Source organism: Myotis myotis, unplaced genomic scaffold (genome assembly GCF_014108235.1).
Source record: "Myotis myotis isolate mMyoMyo1 unplaced genomic scaffold, mMyoMyo1.p scaffold_m19_p_5, whole genome shotgun sequence".
Lineage (NCBI taxonomy): Eukaryota > Metazoa > Chordata > Mammalia > Chiroptera > Vespertilionidae > Myotis > Myotis myotis.
The window spans coordinates 91,187,331-91,212,387 of record NW_023416357.1 but is presented as its reverse complement, the minus strand read 5'-3'; the positions used below and the strand labels follow the sequence as shown (position 1 = coordinate 91,212,387).

At 45.4% G+C, this 25,057-nt stretch overlaps 2 protein-coding genes and 1 pseudogene across 2 annotated transcripts in view; 1 reads left to right on the top strand and 2 right to left on the bottom strand.

Moving 5' to 3' along the window:
* MARF1 (meiosis regulator and mRNA stability factor 1) overlaps window positions 1–25,057 on the bottom strand; it is a 127,066-nt gene that overhangs the window by 15,773 nt on the left and 86,236 nt on the right. The gene's annotated exons all lie outside the window — the stretch shown is intronic.
* Window positions 1–25,057, top strand: part of BMERB1 (bMERB domain containing 1) — a 94,067-nt gene that overhangs the window by 36,821 nt on the left and 32,189 nt on the right. The window contains exon 2 of the mRNA XM_036308002.1: window positions 13,369–13,492. Within this exon, the coding sequence (XP_036163895.1) occupies window positions 13,369–13,492 (124 nt within the window). The remainder of the gene's footprint in view (window positions 1–13,368; window positions 13,493–25,057) is intronic.
* LOC118657253 lies at window positions 14,404–14,519 on the bottom strand (annotated as a pseudogene).

Genomic DNA, 25,057 nt, shown 5'->3' with positions numbered 1-25,057 from the left:
TGGGAGGGGAGACAGGTTTACAAATTTATGTCCTGCTTTTAGGCAAATAGGGGGAGGGAAGAGAGCTTTTCTTGTATCCTTTCCTCTCAATTACTTTCGGCTCCAAATAATTGTTATGCACTCAAATACATTGTCTCCCTGGGACTTGTCGGTCACACCCCAGTTCAGTCAGCCCTGTCTGTGGGAATAGGATGGCCAGCAACCTTGGGGCTGTCCCACCCTCCGCAAAGATCCACAGAGAGTGGGAGCTGCACAGACAGCTGTGGCTAAGTTGGAAGGAGTGGCAAGCATCTGTATAACTGCAGTAGTGGGTTTATTAATTGCATTTATTTTATTTTGTTGCATTTATTGATTGCCTACTATGACCAGGCCCTGGACTGAGCACTTTGCACACATTATCATACATTTAATCCTTCAACATCTTTCTGAAGCAATAGCAAGAGTCAGGTTTTCCTACTTCTATGCTTGCTCCCGTAACAGTGCACCCTCTCATGGGAGACAGAGACTTTAAAAAACACTGTCAGTCTCAACACTCCTCTGCTTAAAATTCTGTTTGTCAACCACTGGGACTGAAATCCGAATTTTTCACCAGAGCTACAGGCCCAGCATCATCTGGTCCCTGCCTGTCTTTCCATCCTATAACATTCCTCCCCTTTTTCAGTTTGCTTTACCCACATTGACCTTCTCTCTGTTCTTGAACAGGAAGCTTACTCTGTCTCAGGACTTCTGCATTTGCAGTTCCATCTGCCGGTAGCATTCTCTCCTTCCTTCTTCCCAAGCCTGCTCCTTTTGGTCATTCAGTGTCAGCTCAAATATCACTGTCCCAGAGATGTCCATCCTGACTCCACTGTCTGAAGGAGTCACCTGTCAATCGCTTTCTAGCCCATAACCACATTTTATTCTCTGCGTAGTCCTGTTACCTTAAAGGATATTAGTTTATCTTTTTACCTGCCACCCACCTTCCCCACTAGGATGGATGTTTCATTTCTGTAGGTCTGCTCCTAGAATATTGTCTGGTGTATGGTCGTTATGTTGAATAAATGAAAAGCCTTCGAATGACATATGAAGCCACATCACTTGCCCAAGGCCCCACAGAGGAAGGACCACCCAAAGGGGCAGAGCCCTGAGCTTTCAGAAGGGATGTGGAGAGAATAAAAATCAGCACCTAGGAAAATTATCCCTTCTGGATGAACCTTTGTCTCACTTTTGTGCCCAGTTTTTGTTTTTGTTTTTTAGTGCCTTCCTTTTTTGCAGCCAGGCTGATCCTTGGACTTGAACACTCAGACTGTGCACCTCTTGCAGGATTGTTGGGGAGCGGGTCTTTGCCACGCCTCCAGTTCCAGCTGGGCCTCACACGTTCTGGGTTTCTGCTCCCCTGGCATGTGGTCCTTTTCATCTTTTAATGGGGGTTTACTTTTTCTAATTATAAAAATGAAAGCAGGCTCTGCCCTCACAGAAGTGCGTATAACTCCCCACCTTGTAAGTGTGGGCTGTGCTCAGTGATTTCCTTCCAAAGAGGACAAAATGGGAAGGCATAGGGGAGGGAATGACTGTACAGTGGAGAAACCTGACAGGCACCGCTGAGCCAGGTGACCCAAGGCAACATCAGCAGTGACAGGTCATCCTTACAGCACGTGCCCTTGACAGACAGTGATGAGTATGGCAGTTTCCCTCTGTGGTCTTTCTCCCGTAAACCCATAACCCCCGTCTAATCTTCAGAAAAACATCAGACACATCCCACTGAGGGACATTCTATACAATATTCTATGAGTACTCCTCAAAACTGTCAAGGTCATCAAAAACAAGTGACAGTCTGAGAAACTGTCACAGCCCAGAGGAGCGTAGGAGGCATGACAACTAAATGTCATGTGATATCCTGGATGGAATCTTGAAACAGAGAAAGGATGTTAGGTAAAAGCCAAGGAAATCTGAGCAAAGTATGAACTTTAGTTAATGAAAAAAGTAAAACTCTTAGTATTTCCAGCCCTGATTATTTTGCCTCTGTGATTGATCTCTCTGTTTAGGACCTTCTCTTCTTATGCTGCACTTTTAAAAGATGTGTGTTCTTATTGATTTTTTTAGAGAGAGAAGAAGGAAGAGGGAGAGAGAGAAACATCACTGATCAGCTGCCTCCTGCACACCCCCTACTGGGGATCAAGCCCGCAACCAGGGCATGTGCCCTGACTGGGAATCCAACCAATGACCTCTTGGTTCATGGGTCAAAGCTCAACCACCAAGCCACACCGGCCAGGTATCTTGCTGCACTTTCAATCCGGCATCTCTGTTTCCACATTTGCCTCCCCTCTTCTGCCATCCTCAGGCTCTCCCTCTGGCTTCCCAGCATGCAGTCTGTGTTTGTGAACATCGAACTTGGCCGGCCCATGCTTGCACACAGCCCACACACAGGCTCTCCGGCTGTTTTTACCTGATCCTCAAGCATCCCCAAACACACCCAGACCACCTCCATTTATCTCATGCTATTCCCCAGTTTCAAACTTTCAGAAGGAAAATAATGTTCTCCAAGCAGTTTATCTCCCCAGTTAAGTTTCCAGCCGGTGAGGGATGAAATGAGCCACATGATTTCCCAGCTAAGCAATTTTTAAAAACTGAAATATTACTTTAGACAGTTCCAATTTATTTTCCTTTAGATTCCAATCATCTCAGCCCCACCACAAACGGTTTAAAGCAGCACCATCTGGTTCTCTGTCCATCCTTGCGTGACCCAGGCCCTTTGCTTACTTTTGAATTGGTTTATAAATTGGAAGCTTTAGGGAGTCTTCGTAAAGATCATGAATCACAGCTCAGGGTAGATTCATAATTGTCTATCCTCATGAAGCCTGAGATTGCAGGCCTGGAGGGTAGTTTTAAAAAAATGAAACTTGAATAATAGGATGAACCTGCAGAAGTGCCACAAAACCTTAGTTGTTTGTGTAATTTCATTTGGACAATTACCTTATTGTTATTTCAGGGTTATCAATTTCCACAGTTTTAATTCAGCATCTCTAACAATTCCTTCTGGATTAGGAAGAATACTTTATTTTTTGTATGGCCTCAAAGGACCTCAGAAATATGACAGAGAAGTTTGGTGACTCACTGAAGGTCATTTAGAAGTGTTGGGTAAGGACATCAAGTAACAAAAAAGTGACATTATAGATTGTTGAATAAAATGCCAGAACTCATGTGTCATCTCCTTCAAAACCCCACCCTCGAGGTAACACACAGATTGTTCAAATAAAACCTTTCTGGAACTCCTCCCGGGAGTACAATCCCAGTCTGTGTTGAAGTCTTGGGAACTTCCTCCATGATGAAGTTCCCCTCCGTGATGAACCTTTGGTGGAGAGGGAGTTTGATTTTTTTGAAACTACCAAAAGTTATTCTGTGCTAAGTTGTGCAAATAAGAGTGGGTAATTAAAGCATATGAACATAAATGTGTTAAACTGCTTTTCCTGAATGGCTCATAAACTGATTTGAAAGCAGTTGTCAAAGAAGAGTTTGATTATTAATACATCTCCTTATTTCATAAAGGATTTAATAGTCTAAGAAAAGTTTTACAAGGCTTAAGAAATGTTGGTATTATCCTATATATGCAAATCGACTGAATGGCAGAACAACCGGTCACTATGACCACCAGGGGACAGATGCTCAACGCAGGAGCTGCCCCCTGGTGGTCAGTACGCTCACACAGGGGGATGCTCAGCCAGAAGCGGGGCTCACAGCTAGCAAGTGCAGCGGTGGTGGCGGGAGCCTCTCTGGCCTCCGCGGAAGCGCTAAGGACCCCTGGGGGATGTCCTGCACGAATGTCGTGCACCGGGCCTCTCGTTAGAAGTATAAAACATTCTAAGAAGATTCCTTAAAGGATAATATTCTAGAATATTTGCTTAAAAATATTTTCATTACCTTAATATCACCCCTTCCCTCCACCCCCTCACCCCCTGCCTATGCTGGTTTTGTGGATGATGCAGTTGGATCGCATGACTTTTGGTGTTTCTCATTCTCCTTAAGAAGGCATGGTACGGGATGGTATATGAGGTTGGGTATTCCCAATGAAGGGAGTTCTGTGAGGGAGGTAAGGTTGGGGCAGGGGCTCCCCAAGGACTTTCCTTTTTCACCCCCAGTTCCAGCTATGGTAGAAGTCAGGTTGGCTGCTTTATCTTTTGATGGTCATGATGATGATGATAACGGTGATGGTAATAATAGTGGTGATGATTGTGATGATGATGATGGTGATGGTGATGGTGATGATTGTGATGGTGATGAAGGTGATGATGGTGATGATGGTGATGATGGTGATGATGATTATGACAATTGACATTCACCAAGACTCACTCTATCCTTATCTACACTAATAAAAGAGAAACATGGTAATTGGCGTACTACCGCTACCCTTTTCATTGGCTGATCAGCGAGATATGCAAATTAACTGTCAGCCAAGATGGCGGCCGGCAGCCAGGCAGCTTGAAACTAACATGAGGCTTGCTTGCTTCAGTGACGGAGGAAACCAACGTTCCCCCCCTGCGGCTGCAGGCCTCTGAGCGGGCAGTTTAAGAAACATTGTAACAAATACTGCTGGACTTCAGCCAGCAGATTCGCAACATTGTAAGCAAAGGCCAGAAACCTACTTTCAGCTGCGCAGAGGCCTAAGAGCTGGAGCCAAGCCTCAAGGTAAAGCTGGCCCAGAATAAAAAAAGAAAAAAAAGAAAAAAAGGAGCGGTTGGGAACTTCAGTCACCCCCAGCCTGAAAACAGCCCTCAGCCTCTCACCCAGACTGTCCAGGCACCCCAGTGGGGACCCCCACCCTGATCCAGGACACCCTTCAGGGCAAATCAGCCAGCCCCACCCTTGCACCAGGCCTCTACCCTATAGTAAAAGGGTAATATGCCTCCCGGCACCGGGATCAGCATGACAGGGGGCAGCGCCCAAACCCCCTGATCGCCCTGCAGCTCTGTGTGTGACAGGGGGCGGGGCCCCAACTCCCTGAGCAGCCCTGCTCTGTGCCTGATAGGTGGGAGCTCCCCAACCGCCCCCCCCCCCCCCACGGGCCCTGCTCTGTGTGTGATGGGGTAGAGCCATAACCTCCCCATCGGCCCTGCCCTGAGTGTGGCGGCGCCCCAACCCCCTGATTGGCCCTGCTCTGTGGGTGATAGAGGGCGGTGCCCCAACCCCCTGATGGGCCCTGCTCTGTGCGTGAGAGGGGGTGGCGCCGCAACCTCCCCATCGACCCTGCCTTGAGTGTGACAGGGGGCAGTGCCCCAACCCCCCAATCAGCCCTACCCTGAGTGTGACTGAGGGTGGCAGCACAACCTCCCGATCCGCCCTGCTCTGTGCATGACAGGGGGCGGCACCCCAACTCCCCAATCGGCCCTGCTCTGAGCCCGACCAGGGGCTGCACCTAGGGATTGGGCCTGCCCTCTGCCACCCGGGAGCAGGCCTAAGCCAGCAGGGCGTTATCTCCTGAGGGGTCCCAGACTGCGACAGGGCACAGGCCGGGCTGAGGGACCCCCCCTTCCCCCCGAGTGCACAAATTTTTGTGCACTGGGCCTCTAGTTATATAATAACCTTACATACACTTTCTCATTCAACCCTCATCACAACCAATGAGTAGCTTCTATTATTATCCCCACTTAATAGATGATGGATACTGAGGAAGGAGAAGGTTGGATAACACACTTACCAACTACGCAAATAGTTATTATGGGATGAACAAATATGGCAAACAAGGATCATTAGACCCACTTTACAAGGGAGAAAGGGGAAAGTCAGAGAATTTAAATAACTTTTCCAGGGGCACAAGCCAGGAAGGGGCAGGGCCCTCATTCTGACTTGAGTCGTGCTCTCAGCCAAGTGTTGCCATGCTGTGGCTGCTGGCACTGAGCTGGGTGGTCTGGACAATGCCCAGTGAGCAGGACGGCAGTTGCACTGCTTGGTTATCCCAACTCCTTAAGTCAGTAGTTCTCAACCTTCCTAATGCCGCGACCCTTTAATACATGTAGTTCCTCATGTTGTGGTGACCCCCCAACCATAAAATTATTTTCGTTGCTACTTTATAACTATAATTTTGCTACTGTTATGAATCGTAATGTCAATATCTGATATGCAGGATGTATTTAGGTGACCCCTGTGAAAGGGTCGTTCGACCCCCAAAGGGGTCGCGACCCACAGGTTGAGAACCGCTGCCTTAAGTGAATCTACATCCCTCCCTACAGACCATAGTTTCTACCCAATCATGGGACCCTGCACAGTAGGGTTTTTGTTTGTTTTGTTTTGCCTTCTCTATTATGTAATCAGCTGAATCATGGCCTCCCAAAGATGTCTACACCCTAATGCACAGGACCTGTGAGTATATTACTTTATATAGGACAATAAGAATTAAGGTGTTCTCAAAGGACTACTGAAAAAGTGGGTCTAAACCAGCCGTGGGCAAACTACGGCCCACGGGCCGAATCTGGCCTGTTTGAAATGAAGAAAACTATTGAAAAAAAAGACCGTACCCTTTTATGTAATGATGTTTACTTTGAATTTATAGTAGTTCACACAAACACTCCATCCATGCTTTTGTTCCGGCCCTCCGGTCCAGTTTAAGAACCCATTGTGGCCCTCGAGTCAAAAAGTTTACCCACCCCTGGTCTAAACCAATGATTCTCAGCCTGGGACAATTTTCCCCCTTCTGATATTTGCAAATGTTGGAAGACATTTTGGGTTGGTGGGAAGATGCTACCAGCTTCTAGTGGGTAGAGTCCTGAGGTGCTGCTAAATATCCTGCCATGCAGAGGTGAAGAATGGTCCAGTAAAGGATGATCCAGCTCCAAATGTCAGTAGTGCCTGGTGTGAAAAACTCAGTATGGAGCAAGTGCTCAGAGCAGAGGTGAGATAAAACTCTTGCCTGAGCCCAGCTGGCATGGCTCAGTGGTTGAGTGTCGACCTATGAACCAAGAGGTCAGAATTCGATTCCTGGTCAGGGCACATGCCCGGGTTGCGGGCTTGATCCCCATGTGTGGGGCATGCAGGACACAGCGAATCTGATTCTCTCTCATCATTGATGTTTCTATCTCTCTCTCTCCTTCTCCCGTCCTTTCTGAAATCAATAAAAATATTAAAAATAAATAGAAATATAACTCTTGCCTGAGCTTTCAGAATGAGTCTTCAGATGGTCTCACATTCTTCTTACCCCCAATTTACAGATAAGGAACCTGAGGCTTAGAGAAGTCAAGTCACTTGCCCAAGGTCAGCAGCTAGAAAGAAGCAGATGCAGGATTTAAACCCAAGTAAGCTTGATTCTAGCGCCTGCTCCTTAACCCCACTGCTGATTGTGCATTCTTCTAATTACTTTTGTGACCTTGGACAAGTGAGATGTGTCCGAGAAAAAAACTCAGAGAAGCTAAAAATCATTCTCCCGGTAACATTAGAGAATAATAACCATGGCCAGGATTCAGAGGCAAGTCAGTTTCTCAGCTGCAAAACCTCCCTTGCAGTGTTGATTGTGAAACTAAAGAGGCATCATGTATGGGAAGGCACTGGGTCATGGGAGGTACAGTTGCTCTCTGGACATTCTCCTTCAAAAGGCAGACCAAGGGGGATGGAGCATCCAGGACCATCTGAATTAAAAGCAGTTACTTCATATTCTTGGGAAATGGTGACTCATTAAAAGCAACCAGCCGTTTCCCATTATATTCACGGCATAGCAAGAAGGTGAGATGCTTGGTACATCCCATAAGATGTTAGGGGGTTGAAATTAGCTTCTTCCCTACATGAATGATTGATGACAATAAAAGGCAGGGTGTCGCCAGGAGCCTTTGAAATGCATCAGGATATCTGCTTCCTAGTAATTGGGGCTCAGATGTATTTCCCGGTGTGTAGACTCTCTGTTGGGTTGATGCCAGGAAGATGTGCCTGTGCATACAGACTCAAAGGACTGGGTCCTTGACAGAGGATTGATGAGGCCCCCTTTGGCTCCTCCTTTCAGAGCAGGTATGGGTCTGTTGGAGTAGGACTGCAGTCGTACCTAGAGGGGCAGAGGAGTGGCCCAAATGAGCAGAAGTCTGTTGTTCTCCAGAGCTGATGTTCCCAATTTTGTTTCCTCCCCCACATTAGTCTGGCTTCTTCCAGGGAAAGGAAATGTGATGGTAGTAAGAATGATACCGACCACTCTGTGTCATGCCCAAGCACTGCACCAAGCACCTGATATGTTATTTAATTTTATCTCCATGGCAGCAAGTCCATCAGGAGGAGTTACTGTCCCATTTTATAGAAGAGGAAAGCGAGACTTGGGAATATTAAGTAATGGGTCCAGATCACGCAACTGGTGGTAGAGCCAGGACTTGAACCAGAATCTGTCCAAATCTACTGTCAAGAGTGATGCTGGGGTTCTTGTGCCAGCATCAAGAAGGGTTCAGGAATCTGGAGAAGGCTGTGCGTAGATGTTAAATAGGAATCCAAAGACTAATAAAGAGTCCAGAGACGAAATATAATTTTGATAGGCATTTGGGGGTCAGAGGAGCTTAGCTAAAGGAGCTAAGATCCAAGATCTTAAGTCTAAGGCCTTAGGTTTTCCTCTTCCCCAGGACCTCGTGCTTTTTGTTAACACAACTTGCCCTGAGGCGAGGCAGAGATATACACTTCAAAGGGTCAGGGTTTGGTACAGAGTCCATTGTCAGAATGAGGGAATTAGCCTATGGCTGTTCAGGTGTTTGGCCAGTAGGAGGCAATAACATGTAGATTAAGATGCCCTTTAACTGTCTGGCAGCCACAGTCAATTTAATGCATCCTATTCAGGTTTGGGGAAATGCCTTTAGCCATTCCCACATGCAGCCCTGCTGTACATGCTGGAATTGGTCTCCGGCAGAGTAAGCTGCTGGTGAGCCTATGACCAGCACAGAGCACTGAAGCAAATTTACTCCCTGACATGTAAGCCCCGTGCTAGAAAATCAGCTCCAGGAGGGCACAGCTTTTGTCTGTTTGGTTTCATTCCTCTTGGTGAGAGCAGTATCTAGCATGAAACAGGTTTTCAATGCATATTTATTAAGTGAATAATAAGAGCAAATATTATACAGAGAGTTATGGAGAGAACTTTGTATCTGCCTGGCACTTACATAAATTTCCTAAGAGATGTGTATGATTTTCCCAGTGTTGCAGATGAAGAAATGGAGGGCAGAGTCTCAACTAATGGGATCAAGGTCAGCATGAGAGCCAGCCCCGAGACCCCAAAGTCCATGCTCATAACTGCCCCCTTTGCTTGCCCTTTTTAAGGACTTATTTGGTTTCCACGGCGCCTGCACACACCAACTATTTTTTCTTTATTCTCTCCCCCGCCCACCCCTGCCTTGCTCGTTATTTTAAATCTGTCTTGAATAGGTAACACCTGCCATAGTAAAATTTCAAACAATACAGCTAGAAGTAATGCATCTGCATCTTGGTGATATTAACAGTGAACTAAGTGAAGGATATATGGAGAATCACTGTAGTATCTTTGCAACTTTCCTAGTAATCTAAAATTAGTCCAAAATAAAAAATGTATTAAATAATCCAAACAGTAGAAAAGGGCATATTAGGTAGAAGGTGATTCTCCCCAACACTGACCCCCAGTCCCCTACATCCTCCAAGGCAGCCACTGCGGCCCTTCTCTCCTGTGTCCTTATGAATATGTTTTAAGGATGCTGGACACCTAATAAATGATGTGGGAATGAAATGAATGGGCCCACCTTCGTTTAATTACCTGGGTTATATCAGCGAGTTTGAAATAAGGACTCAACATGGATGATTCATCTTTGGATGAAAAACTTGACAAATGGTTGAGAATTGTCCTTCAGGCCTGAGTTCTTATTTATTTATTTATTTATTTATTTATTTATTTATTTATTTATTTCTGAGTTCTCATTTAATTTCCAGTGAGAATTCAAGAGTTTGGCTCACTGCTGCTTGTCAGAAGACCCTAAGAACTGCATCGTGTTGCATCATTCCACATCCTATCCCACATGCAGAGGCTGATCTAAAGGACCTTTAAGACCCATCCAACCCAAAGCAATGGGATTCCATTCTGCAGCAGCGTTCTCGGGGGTCGGAGGGGTATCCTAGTGGTACGCAGATGCTTCTACCATTGAATTACATTGTGGGAAAAGTACTCTCTTTTCCAATTATCAACCTTTGTAATTACCAACGAAGAAAGTCTCAATTTGGTGTTTTGTTTCTAATGCTTCTCTAGTACTTGCTAACTGTCTAATACTTGCTAATTCACCTTGTTAAGAAAGAAAGATTAGGCTTCAATTTGAGCCTTGAGCCTACAGTATTTAGCAAGAATTTGATAACGTCACTGTATTTCCATTGAATTTATTTTTTATGGAAATTTTCTAATTTTGCCAAGTGTTAGGGACTTATTATTATGGACAAAATGTGAAATTCCCTTTAAGAGGCTTATTTGAATTATTTTATAGTCAATGTAAAGAAATATTGAGTAAATGATAGCATAGACCAGGGGTGGGCAAACTTTTTGACTCGAGGGCCACAATGGGTTCTTAAACTGGACAGGAGGGCTGGAACAAAAGCATGGATGGAGTGTTTGTGTGAACTAATATAAGTTCAAAGGAAACATCATTACATAAAAGGGTACGGTCTTTTTTTTTGTTTGTTTTATTCATTTCAAACGGGCCGGATCCAGCCCGCGGGCTGTAGTTTGCCCATGGCTGGCAAAGACAGTGTATTAGTCTGCTCGGGCTGCTGTAACACAATTCCATAGATTTAGGTGGCTTAAGTAACAGACTTTTATTTCTCATGGTTCTGGAGGCTGGGAAGCCCAAGGTCAAAGCACTGGCAGATCCAGTGTTTGGTGGGTAAGGACCCTCTTCCTGGTTTGTAGATGGCTGCCTTCTTGTTGTGTCCTCGCTTGGTGAAGAGCAGAGAGAGGAAGCAAGCTCTTGTGTCTCCTCTTCATCACGGGGGCCTCACCCTCATGAACTTATCTAACCCCAATTACCTTTCAAAGCCCCCACCTCTTAATACCATCACATTGGAGGATAGGATTTCGACAACTGAATGTGAGGAGGGGGGATACAAACATTCAGTCCATAGCAGATGGTACCTGGCTGTGATGAATTCTGTGCAGTGACTCAGAGTTTGTTCTGCAGCCCTTTGACCTACAGCATGATGCTTTGGGATCACGCAGACCTGAGTCTGAGTCCCAGCTCAGCAGCTGGGCTCTGCCTGGAAACAGGTAGCAGGGCCTCATAGAGACTGTCTTCTCTAGCCAGCCTGAAATGCTGCCTGTCTCCTTCCAGGATTTGTCCTCCTCATGGACACATGCGTTAGCAGCTATTGGATGTCTGCCTTCTAGCTGAGAAATGTTGTCAAGGAGGTTTCCATCACACTAGCTCTATCACACAAATTCACACGGAAAAGCAACCCACTATGCGTGAGATTCATTTACTCATGACCTATACCAGCGTTTCTCAGAATCCGGTCTGAAAACCTCCTGCGTGAAAGTCCCTGGGGATAGAGACAGAGAAGCCGCCTTTTTAACAGGCTCCCCAGATAATCAGCACGCCTGCTAATACTTGAGAACAGCTACTCTCCATGTGCCTAATGCAACAGAATATATTCAGTTCTCTCTCTTGTTAAGATGGTGATGTCTTAAGTAGGGAGATAGTTCTTAAATGAATATGACTGATTACAAAAAGGGCTTTAGAGCAGGACAGATCTGGTGTTAAATCTTACTCTTTTCCTGAGCCACAACTTGCTCACCTCTGAAATGGGGATTCTCTATTTACCACCCACGGCTGTTTTGAGAATCAGAGCCTGGCATGTGACAAGTGCTCAATAAATGTTATTATTGTTACTGTATAAACCTGTAGTGGTTTTTAAAAACCCTTTAAATGGGGGAAATTATAGCAACTACTATCTAGGGCAGGGGTTGGCAAGCTTTTTCTGTAAAGGGCTAGGTAGTAGATATTTGAGGTTTTGTAGGCCACATGATCTCTGTTGCAGCTACTACATTCTGCTGTTAAAGTGCAAAACCAACCATAAATAACATGTAAATGTATGAGCATGGCCAGTGTTTCAGACAGACTTCACCTACAAAATCATGCCAGGGGCTGGATTTGGCTTATAGGTATTGTGAAGATAAATGAGATATGGTTTAGAATAAGCCTAGCATAGTGGCTGGCACAGAGCACTCACTATAAGAAAGGATTCGAATTAATTTATATCTGATTTTGAGATCTAGGCTTCACTCCATTCTCCAGGGGAAGGAAAGTATCCCTGATGGAGTCTTTTCAATAGAGGCATCATCCTCATTCTTTGCCCAAAGTCAAAGCTAAATGTTCATCTCAGCGCCTGGAGCCTGGCAGTGCCATCACCTCCGCCCTCCTCCAAGCACGGAGGTAAAATGCCAACCCATGGGGTGTGATTAATTCTCTTGTCACACACTTTGCTCCGGGATGTTTTGTCATTTTCAGCATCTGTCCCATGGAAATCGGGTTGCTTATCTGAACCGTGATGTGAAAAACCCATTTATATCTGCGGGGTCATTAACCATGAGCTTTTGCATCCTCAAATACTTTTATCCCTCGCCTGGAGGCTGTATAATGTGGTTAAGAGAAAGAGAGAGAAAGAGACAGAAGGAGAGACAGACCTAGGTTTGGATTCTGTCTCTGCAATGTTCTAGTTGTGCAATGTTGGTCAAGTCACTTCCCTTCTCTAAGCTTCAGATTCATCATTTGTAAACTAGGGATTAAATGGGAAAATATATATAGTATATATATAGTATATAGCAATATATATAACTAACTGTAAATATAAGACCAGATGACTGTCCATCAAAATATGATAGTGGTTCACTCTGGACATTGTGGTAGTGGATGTCTTTTTATCTTGTTATTTTTTGCCTGTCTGTATTATCTGAGTTTTCTACAACAAACTTGTATTATTTTATATTACTCTTGCTTACATTACATAGTATTCCTGTAAGGTGATAATTAATGATATTACTATAAAATAATTATTATAAAACTTTCTTCTTTTTAAAGTTGAACTTGGTCTTGGGGGCTGGGACCTGGCAAAGTGGCCATGGTTTTGGGGGAGCAGAGACTCAGGAGCCGGGAACAGCCAGGGACTGTCAAGGCCACAGACACTATCGTGAGCAGGTTTTGGTGAGCCCACCTGAGCCTCCATGTGCCATCATAACAGCGTTCCCACTGAAAAATGTGTTTTTCCAGTTCCCAAAGGGCCTTCGGGAAAACACACACGTGCAGTGAAAGCTGAGATCCGAGTGCCTTTGGGTGTGTGAAGGTCACTGGGTCGAGTCTGGTCCCTGAAATGAGGGAATCCTTGCAAACCAGTGTACACTTGGGGCCTTGACCCCTGCGTTTCATGTCTCCCACACAGGTCAGCTGGACATCATCTCCATGGCAGAGACAACCATGATGCCAGAGGAGATCGAGCTGGAAATGGCGAAAATCCAGCGTCTCCGGGAAGTTTTGGTCCGACGGGAGTCAGAGCTCAGGTTTATGTGAGTGTCTGGGGAAGCAGCCGAGAAAAAGATGGGGGTTCAGGGGGAGGATACCTGAGAAGCTAACATTTACTGTTTATTACTGCATGCCAGGCACTGCAATAAAGGCATTAGGCACATTACAAAAAAAACCCAACTCTTTTGATTCTCACTACTGCCTAGAGAAGTAGGTATCATAATCTGGTGTTTTACACAAGACCCTGAAGTTGGATTGAATTCAGGACAGTCTGGCTCCAAAGCCTAAGCTCTTTCTATGTTACCATTGTGAAGAGACGTGGAAGGAGACAGATGGGGGTGGGGAGAGGTAGGGGTGGGGGTGTGTTGGGGATCAGAGGTGGTGCCCTGTGCTGGGGTTGTTAAGAGCACACACTTTGGGTTCAGATAGGCCTGAGATTTTTAAAACAATGCTGGGTGAGATTGGGCAGGTTATTTAGCCTCTCTTCATTTGTAAATTGGGGGGGAAATAATAATACCTCTCTCCTGGGATCTTAGCAGCCTTAGTCACATAATTTGAAAATCTGTTGTCTATAGAGCACAGCATTCCTGAAGAATTACAGGTAGTCTTTTGAAAAAACTATAATTTTAAAAATTGAACTCTGAAGAGAAACAGTGAGAGTTTAAAAGCAAAACAAAAACAGACCGTTTAAGAGAAAAATTTCCTGCACTGCCTGTCAGCTCCCAACACAGACTCCACTCAAAGAAGCAGCAACATGACACATTCCAGGCCTGCGCTAAGCTCCTCTCACCCACTCTGTCACCTGTTTCTCTCAATGCCATGAGGCTGGTTTTGGTTTTATCTCAGTTTGTGGATGAGGAGAGTGAGGCTCAGGCAAGTTACCTTGCTCAGGGCTTCCCAGCTAGTAAACGGGGGAGTTAGGATTGAGACCCAGCTCTTCCTGCTTTCAAAACCCATATTCTTACACTTACCTTTTATGCCCTTCTTTCTCACCCCATGAAATGGACCACAGTATTAAACTGATAAGAACAGATACTACACTTGATCTTAGCCAAAAGGCCGAGAAGCGATGGACCACAATATTAATAGTGGCCATTTATGTAGCTCTCTGTATGGGCCAGACCCTGTGCTAAATGCACAGGCACGATTCCTTCTCATGGGAGCCCTTAGAGAAGTGGTTCTCAACCTTCCTAATGCCACGACCCTTTAATACAGTTCCTCATGTTGTGGTGACCCCCAACCATAAAATTATTTTCGTTGCTACTTCATAACTGTAATTTTGCTACTGTTATGAATCGTAACGGAAATATCTGATATGCAGGGTGTATTTTCATTGTTACAAATTGAACATAATTAAAGCATAGTGATTAATCACAAAAACAATATGTAATTATATATGTGTTTTCCGATGGTGTTAGGCGACCCCTGTGAAAGGGTCGTTCGACCCCTCAAAGGGTTGAGAACCGCTGCCTTAGAGGAAGGTTCTAGAACAGCCGTGGGCAAACTACTGTCCGCGGGCCGGATCTGGCTGTTTGAAATGAATAAAACTAAAAAAACAAAAGACCATACCCTTTTATGTAATGATGTTTACTTTGAATTTATATTAGTTCACACAAACACTCCATCCATGCTTTTGTTCCGGCCCTCCGGTCCAGTTTAAGAACCCATTGTGGCCCTTGAGTCAAAAAGTTTGCCCACCCCTGTTCTGGAACATCTCCCACTTTATAGATAAGAAACATCCTCTCTTTCATCTGGTAATATGATAAACCAATACATGGGTATTTGGAAGCAATCCCTCCCTCCCCATGATTTTTTCCTCCCTAAAAGAATTTGGAGTATTGTCTGTGTGGGAAAAGTATCAACTCAGACCACATGTTCTATTAGGTCAGGTGGTTCCAATAACTGAGGTTGCCAAGATTGGACATGATGACTTTGCAATGCCTGGGGGTTAGCAAGTCGACATGAGTGACAGGAAGTTCTATTTCTGAGTTTGGCGTGTAGGGGAAACCACTGAACTAAAAATACAGATTAGGGGCTCACCTGGATATCAGCAATTACTGAATTCAAATAATGGGTATAGTCACCCTGCATAAAAGACAGTGACAATCCAAGTATAGGATCTGGGGAATGCTGAAATTTCTGTGCTGCTCCTCCTTATGGATGAAGTTGGGTTAAGGGGGAAAGCCAGATCTCAAAGTTTTTGTGAAAAAATGAGGAGTAACTGAGAGTTCTGTGGCAACAAGAAGGTTTGGGATTATTATAGTCTATAAATAATACATATCATATACCACATACCAAAGAAGTGACCTATGCTAATAGTTTTGGTTTTTATTAATTCTGGTGGATATTTTATGACTACTATTTCATTTATCCACACTAATAAAAGACAAACATGCAAATTGACCATACCTTCACTATGCCTTAAGCCATGCCCACCAGCCAATCAGAGCGACTATATGCAAATTAACCCAACCAAGATGGCGGCCGGCAGCCACAGAGCTGGAGTGAGCAGGAGGCTTGGGTTGCCCCTGGCGATGGAGGAAGCCAAGCTTCCCTCCTGCCCTGGCCGGGTCTGAGCTCCACTCAAAGCTACAAAGTTTCAATTATAGAAGGTAAATAAATCCCAGAATAAAAAAAAAAGAAAAAAAGGAGAGGCTGGGAGCTTCCCTTGCTGGGGGGCTTGGCCAGCCTGAAAACAGCCATCAGCCCCTCACCCAGACTGGCCAGGCACCCCAGTGGGGACCCTCCCCCCCCTAAAGGGGGTGTGGCCAGCCTGAAAACAGCCATCAGCCCCTCACCCAGGCTGGCCAAACCTCCATGGGGTGAGGGTCCCCATTGGGGGGGGGGTGGCTTGACCAACCTGCAAACAGCCATCAGCCCCTCACCCAGGCTGGCCAGGCACCCCAGCGGGACCCCCACTCTGATCCGGGACACCCTTCAGGGCAAACCAGCTGGCTCCCACCCATGCACCAGGCCTCCAGGCCTCTATCCTATATAATAAAAGGGTAATATGCAAATTGACCCTAACAGCAGAGCAACTGGGAATGACTGGTCACTATGACACACACTGACCACCAGGGAGCAGATGCTCAATGCAGGAGCTGTCCCCTGGTGGTCAGTGCACTCCCACAGAGGGAGCTCTGCTCAGCCACAAGCCAGGCTGATGGCTGCCAGCACAGCGGTGGTGGTGGGAGCCTCTCCTGCCTCCTCAGCAGCACTAAGGATGTCCGACTGCAGCTTAGGTCTGCTCCCTGCTGGTAAGTGGACATCCCCCAAGGGCTCCTGGGCTGCCAGAGGGATGTCTGACTGCCAGCTTGGTCCCGATCCCCCAGGGAGTGGGCCTAAGCCAGCAGGTGGACATCCTCCAAGGGGTCCCAGACTGCAAGAGGGCATAGGCCGGGCTGAGGGACCCCCCCAAGTGCACAAATTTTTGTGTACCGGCCTCTAGTTAATATATAAACAGTCAGGATGTACTAACTCCCTCTTATAAATAATGATGAAATTAGTACCTGGGTCTTGCTTTTGCATCTGTTTTCTTTTTTTCTGTTTCCAATTTTTACTTCTTATGTTCTCAAAGAGTATAACATATATATATATATATATGTATATATATGTATATATAGATGCATTTCTAAAACTATAATTAAACTACTGTTCTTATCTATAGATTGTTTCTAACATAAAAAAACACATCACTGGCATTTACAATACCCTCTCTGTGCTTTAAAAGGAAGGAAGACAGAGAACATGAATTTTGCTTTAAGGTACAGAAACCTGCAGGTGCTCAAGAGGGGTCAGAGGTTGCTTTTGCTGCTGCAAGGAACAAAGGCTGTCTCTTTGCAGTCACTGACCTCTGCATCATGTGCATGTGTGTATGCACACGTGCGTGCATCCATTATTCCTAGCATCTGGCACATGCCTGGCACATATCAAGTGCACAGAGACAGCAATAGGTAACCTGTAAGCTCGAGCTCTGGACCAGCACTGCACTAAGCTCTTGACTTACGACCTCGCTGAATTTCCCCATCGTGACTATGAGTCTAATCACTTAGGGATAAATGTCAACAGTAGACACTTAAATAAATCAAATTATCTAAAGGTTCAGGAGGATGTCAGTGTAGTCAGGATATAGAGCATGGCTTAGACATTCTCCAGGGGAGGGGCCCGCTTCCAGGCCCCTGGAGTCTTCCTAGCAGCCTGCAGACAACAGTGGATGATAATGACAGCCCCCCACAGACCCCTCAGGTCTAGCCTGGTACAGAATGTAGCCTTGCCTGGGGGTGCACTCATCTCATCAATCTCAGAGGTGCACGATGGATTCTAGGATGGCCAGGGTAGAGATCACAGCCTATTCAGACCTGGGCAAAAGCCTCATCTATCATCCTTGGCCTCCCGGGCTCACAGGCTGTGCATGGGCTATTCTTGAATTCAGTTTCCTGGCTTTCTCAGATCTAGGCCCTCACATTAGCTGTAGGTCTAATCATGTAGACGGGTCCTATTCTTGTTTCCATTTTAGAGAAGAGGGATTAGAGGTTAAAAATTTGCCTAAGATTGCATTAGCTAATAAGTAGCCAAGCTAGGATGCAGTCTGACTCCAGAGTATTTATTAAATGAGGGAATGCGGGGTGGAAGAAAGAAAGGAGGGAGGAAAAGTGGGAGGGAGGGAGGGAGGAAGGGAGGAGGGAGGAAGGAAGGAAGGAAGGAAGGAAGGAAGGAAGGAAGGAAGGAAGGAAGGAAGGGAGTTCCGAATATATCTACCAAGATAACTCCTTAAAGAGCATAAGCTCCATGAGGGCATGAATCTTATCCACCTTCCACATGTATGTCTTCCCAGCATCTTGAACAGTACCTGGCACTTATTAAACAATTAATATTTGTTGAATATGCAATAAATTTTTCTTTCACACTCCATTCTTACCCCAACAACTTCCCTTTACACACAGGCATGCGCGCACACACACACACACACACACACACACCCGACTCTTGGCCTAGAGCAGCCGTGGGCAAACTACGGCCCACGGGCTGGATCCGGCCCGTTTGAAATGAATAAAACTAAAAAAAAAAAAAAGACCGTACCCTTTTATGTAATGATGTTTACTTTGAATTTATATTAGTTCACACAAACACTCCATCCATGCTTTTGTTCCGGCCCTCCGGTCCAGTTTAAGAACCCATTGTGGCCCTCGAGTCAAAAAGTTTGCCCACCCCTGGCCTAGAGTAAGAGGGGAAATAGAATTTCAGACCGTACTAAGCATTTACTGGCTCAAGTGAGGACGCTCTGAGTGACAGGAATGTGACAGCCCTTGGCTAAAGCAGTCCCAGTGACTGTAGCTGTAATAACAGGGATGAGATTGGCTTTGTCACACCTGCTCGGAAGTAATCAAGTTAATATCCGTCAGCTCCTGTGGAGACTGTGTGAGTCAGACCGTATTTCATGGTTGAGAGTGTCTTCTCACTTTCATGGTCTCCTGCTTTGTCGACTCCTTTAAGAACAGATCTAATGGCTGCTGCCCCAACACACCCAGCGTTTAACATTATTCTTCATGGGTTTCCCTTTTCTTGCCTTGCCCTTTCCCCTGGGACTCACAGCCTCATGGTTCTCTGTGTCCTCTCGCCAGAGTTGTGGGGAAGTAGAAGAAGGGGATTTACTTATTTCCAGGGAGCTAGGGTGAACTCATGAAAAGTGGACTTAGGGGTCATCCTGGCTCTCCCACGCCCTGGGTCTTGACCTTGGGCACATGACAGAGTGCTAAGAACTGCTGTTTATCAAGGGCACACATGCTACATGCATTATGTGCGTTAGCTCACTTATTTTAGTTTATTGCATCATCACAAGAACCCTGAGGGGGTGGGGTTCTATTCCTTCTACTTTATGGATGAGGAAGCTGAGATTAGAGAGGTAAAACAGCTGGTCTGAGGAACTGGGATTTGAGTCCCAGGTATCTGTCCCAGAGGCAGAACCCTTTGCCCTAGTTTATTATCTTTATTCCCAACACAAGTTCCCCTTTTCTGTTTGTCCAGCTCCCCTAGAATGCAAAAGCAAACTCCTGCTTGGGTGCCCACAATCCCACACCGTCCCACGATTTGTCATATTCCAGCATCTGGAATTAGGTGTAGTGTAGAGGAATCTCCAGAGTCTGGCTTTGGGCTTCTCCTACCCTTTCCCTGGAGATAAATGACTTGTTTGGAGCCTAAAATGATGAGATACAACTTGGAAAGTTACAGTTTGCTGTAGTGTCCTATTCCTATGGGGTTCTTAGGGACCGCAATAGTCAACATTTATTGAGCCCTTGCTACAGGCCCAACCCTGTGCTAAGCCCTTCCCACACATTATTACATAATGTACGGAAAGTGCTTACTAATGGGAGGACGAATCAGAAGCACCTCCAGCATACCTGCTTGCCCAGAGTAAGGCCCATGAAGTCAGGTTCAGAGAAGGGTTATGCGTGGAGGCGGTGGGTACATGTCCCTACTACGCACACACAGTGCTTCTTCTCTTGTTGTCTTCCCTTTGCTTGTCCTCTGGTTTCCAAGCTGCTAAGTGGCATTTAGAAGTGTCCCTCTTGAAGTGTGGCAATTTTATGAGCTTCATTTGAATGAGTCAATAAACCCCTCAGTATCTCTGTAATAGGCACCAAATGTCCAGGAGATAAAGCTTGGCGCCTGCTTTGTTCCATCCTTGACACCCCCTTGCCCCCCACGCCCACTCCTGGTCCCTCCCGCTCCTGCCCCATCTCTGTGCCTCTCACCATCCTGCCCTTTGGAGGCTGTCAACAACCTCAGACTCATTTTCTCACCCCAGTTCCAGCACTGAATCACACCATTAGCTTTTCATAACTCCTCCTGCGGTTGCCCGCCTCAGCTCTCTGCATCCTCTGTACGTCCTGATCCTGCTATTTGTCTGGGATTCTGATAATTAGGTATCTTCGGCCTCTGAACGGCGGTGGGTGGCGGTTATCTTCATTTTATACCCGCTTGCCAGATTTTCATAAAAGGGAGAGTGTGTGCTGCCTCTCCTCTTGCTGTGGGCAGGGGTGGCTTTTAATCAGTGAGAGTCAGAACTGCAGCAGGCCGGGGAGACAGGCAGGCAAAGGACAGATTTCAGGAGCACAGCCCTGAGTTCCAATATCTCCAGAGCCTGGGCTGGGACCCCAGTGAATTCATTTCATTAAAAAGTACCAAGCGTAGTGAAGCTGTCAGGCCCTAGAACTGGCAGAGATCTAGGATGGGATAGTAGAAAGTGCCTGAGTTGTAAATAGCAGCTTTTCAAATACTTGCTATGCTGATCAGCGTCCTAAGTGTCTCCCACGAATTGAATCATTTAGTACTCGGTACAACCCTCTAGGCAGACTACCCACCCTCATTTTATAGATGAGGAACCCGGGGCACAGGGAAGTCAAGTAATTTGCTCAGGGCTGCACAAGTTCCATTAAATGGCAGACAGTGCTATAACCCAGGTATTCTGGATCCAGAGTCCATGACCTCAACAGTCATGCTACAGGGTCTCTCAACTGGTTTTGAATATCAGTTTTACTTCTTACCAACTCTGTGGCCTGGAGCAAATCTTTTGCCCTGTTCCAATCTCAGTTTTACCCCTCCATATAATGGAACAATAATGTTTCTCTGGCAGCGTCATAACTAGGGATGAAAAGAGAGGGCACAAGAAAATGGGTAGCTGATTCTAGGAAGTAAGCAAATCAAAATTCCCTTCCCTCTTTTAACTGTTAAAGCTGTGCTTTGAGGGAGAGTAGGGGACCAGGGCGGCTTAGTCATCTCCAGAGGAACCACTCTTCTGCTGAGAAGCTGGGGAGTGGCTCTCAACCATCAAGTCCAGTTCTACCCTGCAGCCTTGACTTTATTATTATTTAAAAAATTATATACGCCTGCTATTTTCTTTTCCCTTTAATGATCTGATAATTCTGAAGTCTGTTAGGAAAAGCTTCAAGCTAGGGGCAAAATGAAGCATGTGCGTTTATGGGACTTGACACATCTCAGCCACATTCAGGAGGTCTGCGTCACACCAGTTGTACTCTGGGTTTTAAATAGCATCTCCTAAGAACAGGTCATTGTTGCCAGAACCACTGTACTTAACAGGGCGGGGGAGGGGAGCGGGAAGAGATGCCTTTAATTGTAGAAAATCTAAAAGGAAATTTGTCTTGAACAAAATATACAAAAATATTTGAGGAGTTGGGGAGGAAAGGGAGGGAGGAGGCCTTTGGGAAAGAGGGAAGGGATGGAGAGACTAGAGAGAAGAGAGAGGATGGATAATGTTCCAGGTTAGACCTCTGAATGGAAGGACCCTCCTGAATTTCTTTTTTTTCCCCAATCCTCACCCAAGAGTATATTTTTTAAAATACCTTTTTATTGATTTCAGAGAAAGGAAGGGAAAAAGAGAGGGAGATAGAAACATTGATGATGAGAGAACCATTGATTGGTTGCCTCCTGCATGCCCCACCCTGAGGATCGAGCCCACATTCTTGGCACGTGCTCTGACTGGGAATCAAACTGTGACCTCCTGGTTTATGGGTCGAAGTTCAACCACTGAGCAAGGAGGATATGTTTTTTTAATTGATTTTAGAGAGAAAGGTGGGGGGGGGGGCGGAGGGGGAGAGAAGCATTGATGTGAGAGAGAAACATCGGTCAGTTGCCCTCCGTATGAACCCTCTTTAATTTCTACACATACTGGGAGGTAGGGATGAGGTGGGGGTCTGGGCTGATCAAATGGAGAAAGACACGTCCCCCACTGGACAAGCTTCTGCTGTTACGAGTTGCCTTTTGAAGTCAGAACAAACTCCAGGAAAGGAAATTATTCTTTCTGGGAGCTCTGTCTTACCATAAATGTTTACATTCTCTTGGCTCCAAGGATCTCCTCTGAGACTCCTGGATTATGGTGAGCTGAGAGGGAAACCATCATATTAGCTCTATGTGATGGCTAATATTGTGTCAACTTGACTGGGTAAAGGTCAAAATATGTAAAACTAACAAATTGTGCAGGCATTCATATAGGGATGGTTAACTTTACAAATAAAAAGCATTAGCACAAATTCAGAGTAGGTCTTACCCTCCGGGGGAATGAGAAAAATACAAGGGAATAGGGCATACCAGGGTTTCTAATGGGCATATACAGGTTATTACTTAAGCAGGATGATGGGAACATAACTGCTTATTGTTCCATAAACTGTATATATGTACTTTATGCACATGCTTTAAACATGCACACATACACAAATACACATATACAGGTTGGGCAAAAGTAGGTTTGCAGTTGTTCATACAGAAAATAATACAAAAATTAATAAAGAATAACACAAGAATAAACTGTGTTTCTTGTACTTATAACTGTAAACCTACTTTTGCCCACTCCTGTATTTTTTCCAGTGTTTTTGTTGTGGTAAAACACATCCAACATAAAATGTAGCATCGGAACCAGTTTTAAGTGTATAGCTCATTGGTATTAAGAACATTCATAGTGTTGTGCACCCATCCAGAATAATCTGCCACCGCAAGTTCCTTCATTTAATCGCAACTGCAAAGTCGCTTTTGCATGAATATAGTAACATATTCACAGGTTCCAGGGACTAGGACACAGATAACTTTGAGAGGCGTTGTTCAACTGACCACAGTCACAGAGATGGCCACTGCAAGGCTGAGCAGCACACTGTAGAGAACACACATGGCTTCATCTTACAGTGAGTTGTCATCATTCTTTGAAATCTCCCAAAGAAAAAGTAGAGGTGGGGGGAGGAAGAAAGAAGAGAGAAGGGAAGGGAAGGGAAGGGAAGGGAAGGGAAGGGAAGGGAAGGGAAGGGAAGGGAAGGGAAGGGAAGGGAAGGGAAGGGAAGGGAAGGGAAGGGAAGGGAAGGGAGGGAGAATCTCAATAATGCGTGTACAGTGGCTTGACTGCTTATTTCTGGACAATGCTGATTTGACTGGCAGCAGAGCTTGAGAAGTGCTTGTCCATATCACTTGATGGTCTCAACTGAGGGCTCAGCTTTCTGTTCTGTGCTTAGGCCAGAATCAGATAATGCCTGGCTGGGCCTCATTTCCACATTTCTTTTCAGATAAGAACCAGCTCTCTCTTAATATTTCTGGGACAGGATGTTCAAAGAGACATGGGAGGAGGGGAAAGATATGAATAATTTAGCAGAGATGCCATGGTATTTTGGGTCTACGTCAGCATGCTGGCCCCCGTCACTCATTAAGACAATATCCTGATTTACATCTTTCACTTTATTTAGTTGGCTGCTCCTCATTGAGTGATCGGTTACATAGATCTTTTTTCCTGGAATTCTGGCCCACTCTTGGTCCTCTGTCTTCAGTTCTCAAAAATCCTCAGGGGTTTTGAATCTGATAAGGTCAATCTAAGACACTCTGGTTGAGTTCCGCAAAGGAAGGGCCACCTGTTTTTTCATTACTAGATGTGCTGGTCTTTGACAGGGTTGCTTTCTGATAAAAAGAGAAACCTGCATGTGCTCCAGATTAGATTACACTTACATCTGAATTCTAGCTCTGCCATTTACTAGTACAGGCAGACTGTGCAATCTCAGACAAATACCTTCACCTCTCTGAGCCTCAGTTGCCTCATCTGTCAAATGGGAAATGCATCCAATATCTCAATGGGTGATTATGAGGAATAAAAGTGTTCATGTATATTAAGCACCTTCCCAGTTCCTGACATAATGTAAGTGTTCATTAAATGCTAATTTCCTTCAGGAAGAAATTGAGTTTGGAAATTAACAAATGCATTGGTAAGAGCAGACATTGTGCCCAGGCTCTTGATATTTGGTAGTAGGTTATTTATTTTTGAAGAGGGGGCACAAGAGAAGGGAGGAGATTGGAGGGTGGAGTAAAGATCTCTTCCATGACAAGGATGTAAGACTGGGGAGGAAAAGGCTCAAAGGGCACCTGAGAGCTCTCTTAAAACATCTAAAGGATTGCCAAGTGGAAGAAGGAGTTTGTTCTTTTTATGTGGAACTAGAACCAATACACAGATACCATAGTGAATCAGATCCCTATCTCAGCATGAGAGAGGCCTTCCCAAATACTTAGAGCTATGAAAAGTTGAAATCTTGGGATGTAATGAATTTTCATACCTGTGAATATTCAAGCATTTATTTATTCCTTCATTCATTCAACAAGCATCTATGGTAGAATTACCATAGATGTGCCAGCTCCAGGGAATGTAGCAATGAACAGTACAGATGAGTGCTCTGCCCCATTGGAGTCCAGGTGAGGAGACAAAAGCTGGATGACTCCTGTGTGATTGATGGAAGCTTTAGATGGGTGGTGAGGTAAGAGAGCAGGTGCTAAGATACTATGATCAATTCTTAAGGTTATCATCATTAGTATCTAACATTTCTTGAACACTTGCATGTGCCAGGTACAATGCTTAATTTAAAAAGGTTTTTATTGATTTCAGAGAGAGGAAGGGAGAGGGAGCGAGTGATAGAAACATCAGTGATGAAAGAGAATCATTGATTAGCTGCCTCCTGCACACTCCACACTGGGGATTGGGCCTGCAACCTGGGTATGTGCCCCGACGGGGAACCAAACCAGGACCTCCTGGCTCATTGGTCGAGGCTCAACCACTGAGCCACACTGACTAG